Source organism: Chrysochloris asiatica, unplaced genomic scaffold (assembly GCF_000296735.1).
Source record: "Chrysochloris asiatica unplaced genomic scaffold, ChrAsi1.0 scaffold00310, whole genome shotgun sequence".
Lineage (NCBI taxonomy): Eukaryota > Metazoa > Chordata > Mammalia > Afrosoricida > Chrysochloridae > Chrysochloris > Chrysochloris asiatica.
The window spans coordinates 2,526,855-2,530,742 of record NW_006408828.1 but is presented as its reverse complement, the minus strand read 5'-3'; the positions used below and the strand labels follow the sequence as shown (position 1 = coordinate 2,530,742).

At 49.9% G+C, this 3,888-nt stretch overlaps 1 protein-coding gene across 1 annotated transcript in view; it reads left to right on the top strand.

Moving 5' to 3' along the window:
- Positions 1-654: 654 nt before the first annotated feature.
- The window catches only part of B3GAT3 (beta-1,3-glucuronyltransferase 3 (glucuronosyltransferase I)), a 9,557-nt gene continuing 6,323 nt past the window's right edge, over positions 655-3,888 (top strand). The window contains exons 1-2 of the mRNA XM_006875011.1: positions 655-756; positions 2,220-2,394. Coding sequence (XP_006875073.1) covers positions 675-756; positions 2,220-2,394 — 257 coding nt within the window. The 5' untranslated portion in view covers positions 655-674. The remainder of the gene's footprint in view (positions 757-2,219; positions 2,395-3,888) is intronic.

The window sequence follows — 3,888 nt, the reverse complement described above, 5'->3', positions numbered from 1 at the left end:
AAAATTTTCTGGGTCTTATTTATAAAATGGGGGGCAGGGCCACTGCCTACAGATTATAAGTATGCTGTGGAGTCGGATCCTATGTAGGGATCCAACATAGGGTTTCCGAGGCTGTAAATTATTACGGGAGCAGAAAGCCTCTTTCTCCCGCAGACCGGCTGTTAGTTTCGAACTGCGTACTTTGATGTTAACAGCCCAACTCTTAACCACTACGCTATCAGAGGTACTAGATTTAGTTAATTCCTGTCGGAAGTATTTGCTAGCATCTTACTGAAAGCTCGGGATGAATGAGCGAGTATACACGGGCTGAATTTCCCTGGCAACGCCACGTTCCTGGAACTCTAGAAGTCCGTGCCACGTGCTCCAACCTGGCTTCTAACCGCTGGCCACACGTCTTGCCACGCCGGAGATGGCGTCATCCATCCCGTAGTATCCGGAACTAGGCGGTGGGGCCGGAAATTAACCTGGGGGTGGGGGCAAAGCCGACTGACCGGAAGTGGGCCCGGCGGGCGCCGCAAGCCCCAGCTCCCAGGAGTCCGCCAGCCCACAGGAGCGCGAGGGAGGCGGGGTGGGGCGGGCCCGCGGCAGGGGCGGGGCCTGCGGGGGGCGGGCTGAGGCCCCGCGGCTCCAGCGCTCCGCACTCCGCGGGCCCGGGTGCCGCCCGCGGCGCGGCCATGAAGCTGAAGCTGAAGAACGTGTTCCTCGCTTACTTCCTCGTGTCCATTGCTGGCCTTCTCTACGCGTTGGTGCAGCTCGGTGAGCGGGGCTGGGCGGGGGACGGTGGCCGGCCCGCCCTGGGGACGAGCCCCCTGCGCAGTCGCAGCCAGCCCGCTGGGCCCTCCGCACGCCCCTCCACGCCCCTGCCGCACCGCGGATGACGGCCGGCCAGGCCCCGCATGACCATGCGCATCTCCCCCACAGCCCCACTTTCCTCCTTTCTCCTGCACTCCGCTACCCCGACGCTTTCTCGAACCCCATGCTCATTGCTCCCTCTGCTGCAGCACTTTCTCCCGGCTCATCATCCTTCAGTGTCTCCCCTTAAATGTCACCTCTTCCGAGAGGCTTTCGCAGACCACCGTAACCAAAGTAACCCTTCTTCCCAGCCCTCTTTTATTCTCTCCATTATGCTATTTGTAATGATTTGGTTAATTTGTTTCTTTGCTCCTTGTGTGCCTCCTGGGCTAAACGGAAAGCTCCTTGAGGGCAGAGACTATACCTGTTTTGTTTCCTCCTGTAGCCTTATCGCCTAAGGCAATATCTCTCTTGTGGGTTTATTCAATAACTACATATCTAATGATGGAGTCCTGGTGTGGCGCTGTAGGATAGGCTTTGGACCGCAAGTTGTTTTGAACCGCTAGGTCGGCAGTTAAGATTCACCAACCGCTCCTCATTAACCCTATACCGGGTCATGACTCCAGCCTACTTAACAAGAACAATGATGGAATGAATGAATTTAATGACATCTTTGGTCTCTACAGACAAAAGAACAGATTGAATCCTCTCTGCCTTTTATGCAGGGATGTAGCTACAGGGCCTATCAGTTATTGAAAGACCCCCTATTTAAGGACATGAACTTGCGCTTTATAGTCTCAGAAGGCAAAATTAGGGCCAACATGCAGAAAGGATGAAGGCAGATAATTAGTTTGATAACCAAATGAAATTAGCAACAGATGGGATTTATTAAAGATGAAGACCAAGCCAGAAAACCAGTTGCTATCCTCCCTTGGATTCCAAATGTGTCAGAGTAGAATTGTGTTCCATGGAGTTTTCAGAAGTGGAGTGCCCCCACTTTTCTTCTTCAACACCTCTTGGTGGCCTCAAGCCTCCAACTTTTCAATTAGCAGCTGAGCTCATTGACCTTGTGCACCCCTCTCCCCAAAAAACCCAAACCCAACTCACTGCCATGGAGTCAAATCCTGACTCAAAATGACGCTGTAGAGTTCCTGAGACTGTGGGTTCTTATGAGTACGTACTGCCTCCTCTTTTTTCCATGGTGGGTTTGAACTGCTGACCTTGCGGTTAGCAGCCCAAGGCCTAGCCCACAGGCCAGTCACCAAGGAGAGTTAATGGAGGTGACCAATACCTCACCACCAGGTGTTTAGAAAAGCTTGTTGGAGTTGTAAGGGGATTCCTTGACTAGGAGTTAAATAAGAAGGATTGTTGTTGTTAAGTGCCCTGTGTCTGTTCCAACTCATCCATCTCTTACCTTCTGGGACCAGGCCAGCCATGTGACTGTATCCCTCCACTGCGGGCAGCGGCTGAGCAGCTTCGACAGAAGGATCTGAAGATTTCCCAGCTGCAAGCTGATCTCCGACGCCCACCTCCTGCCCCTGCCCAGCCCCCTGAACCCGAAGCTCTGCCTACTATCTTTGTTGTCACCCCCACCTATGCCAGGTATGGCTCTGGTGCCCCCAGGAGGGGCTGCATGGACCAACAGACTGGGACTGATGAGAAGTTTGAGTTGCCGCTGGGCCAGCAGATATTCCTCAAACTGTTGTTGTTAGGTGCCGTTGAGTAGGCTGTCACTCATGGCAAGCCCTCGTGCTCAGCACTACCGTTTCCTGGCTCATCCTCACAAGTGTCGTGTTTAAGCCCATTGTTGCAGCCATTGTGCCAGCCCTTCTCATTGGAGGTCTTCCTCTCTTTTGCCGACCCTCTACCAAGCATGATGTCCTTTTCCAGGGACAAGTCCTTCCTGATAACACGTCCAAAGTACTCAAGACAGAGTCTCACCATCCTCGCGTCTAAGAAGCATTTGTTTGTTCTTCTGGCAGTCCGTGGCACTTCAGCATTCTTTGGTCAACTCCGTAATTCAAATGCATCTGTTCTTCTCTTGCCATCCTAGTCATTGTCCACATTTATATGCAGCCCGAGGTCATTAAAAATCCCATGACTTCATGCAGGCACACTTTGGTCCTCAAAGTCATTTTGCTCTTTAACATTTTTCAGAGGTCTTGTACAACAGATTTGTTTGATTTAATGGGTCGTTTGATTTCTTGCCTGCTGCTTTGTATGATTGGTCCCTCCTGACACATGAGAGATGAAGCATGAGAGATGAAGTCTGGCCATCCTGGCCTCCAAGGAGCACTGACTATACTTCTTCCAACACAGATCTGTTTGTTCTTTTGGTAGTCCATGGTACTTTTAATATTCTTCTCCAATTTTAATATTCTTCTCCAACACTGTAACTCAAATGCATAGATTCACTGTCCAACTTTTGCATGCATGTGAGGTTATTAAAAATACCATGACTTGGGTCAGGTGCACCTTAGTCCTCAAACTGACATCTTTGTTATTAACACTTTAAAGAGGTCTTGTGCCGCAGCAGATTTGCCTAATGCAATACGTCAGATACGTCGTTCAATTTGTTGGCTGCTGCTTCCATAAGTGTTGATGGTTGATCTGAGAAAAATGAAGTCTTTGACAACTTCAGTCTTTTCTCCACTGATCATGATGTTTATTGGTCCAGTGGTGAGAATTTTTGTTTTCTTTACATTGAGGAACAACCCATACCAAAGGCTGTGGTCTTTGATTTTCATCAGTAAGTATTTTAAGTCCTCTCTGCTTTCAGCAAGCAAGGTTATCATCTGCATATTGCAAGGTGTTAATGAGTCTTCCTCCAATCCTGATGCCATGTTTTTCTTCATATAGTCCAGCTTCTGAGATTATTTGCTCAGTTTACAGGTTGAATGGTGGTGGTGGTGTGCCATGGAGTCGGTTTCGACTCTTAGCAACCCTGTACAGGGTCTCCAAGACTGTAAATCTTTACGGGAACAGAGAGCCTCATCTTTGTCCCATGGAACAGTTGGTAGTTTTGAACTGCTGACCTTGAGGATAGTAGCCCAACTCATAACCACTATGCTACAGCCCTGGTGCACACCTTTCCTA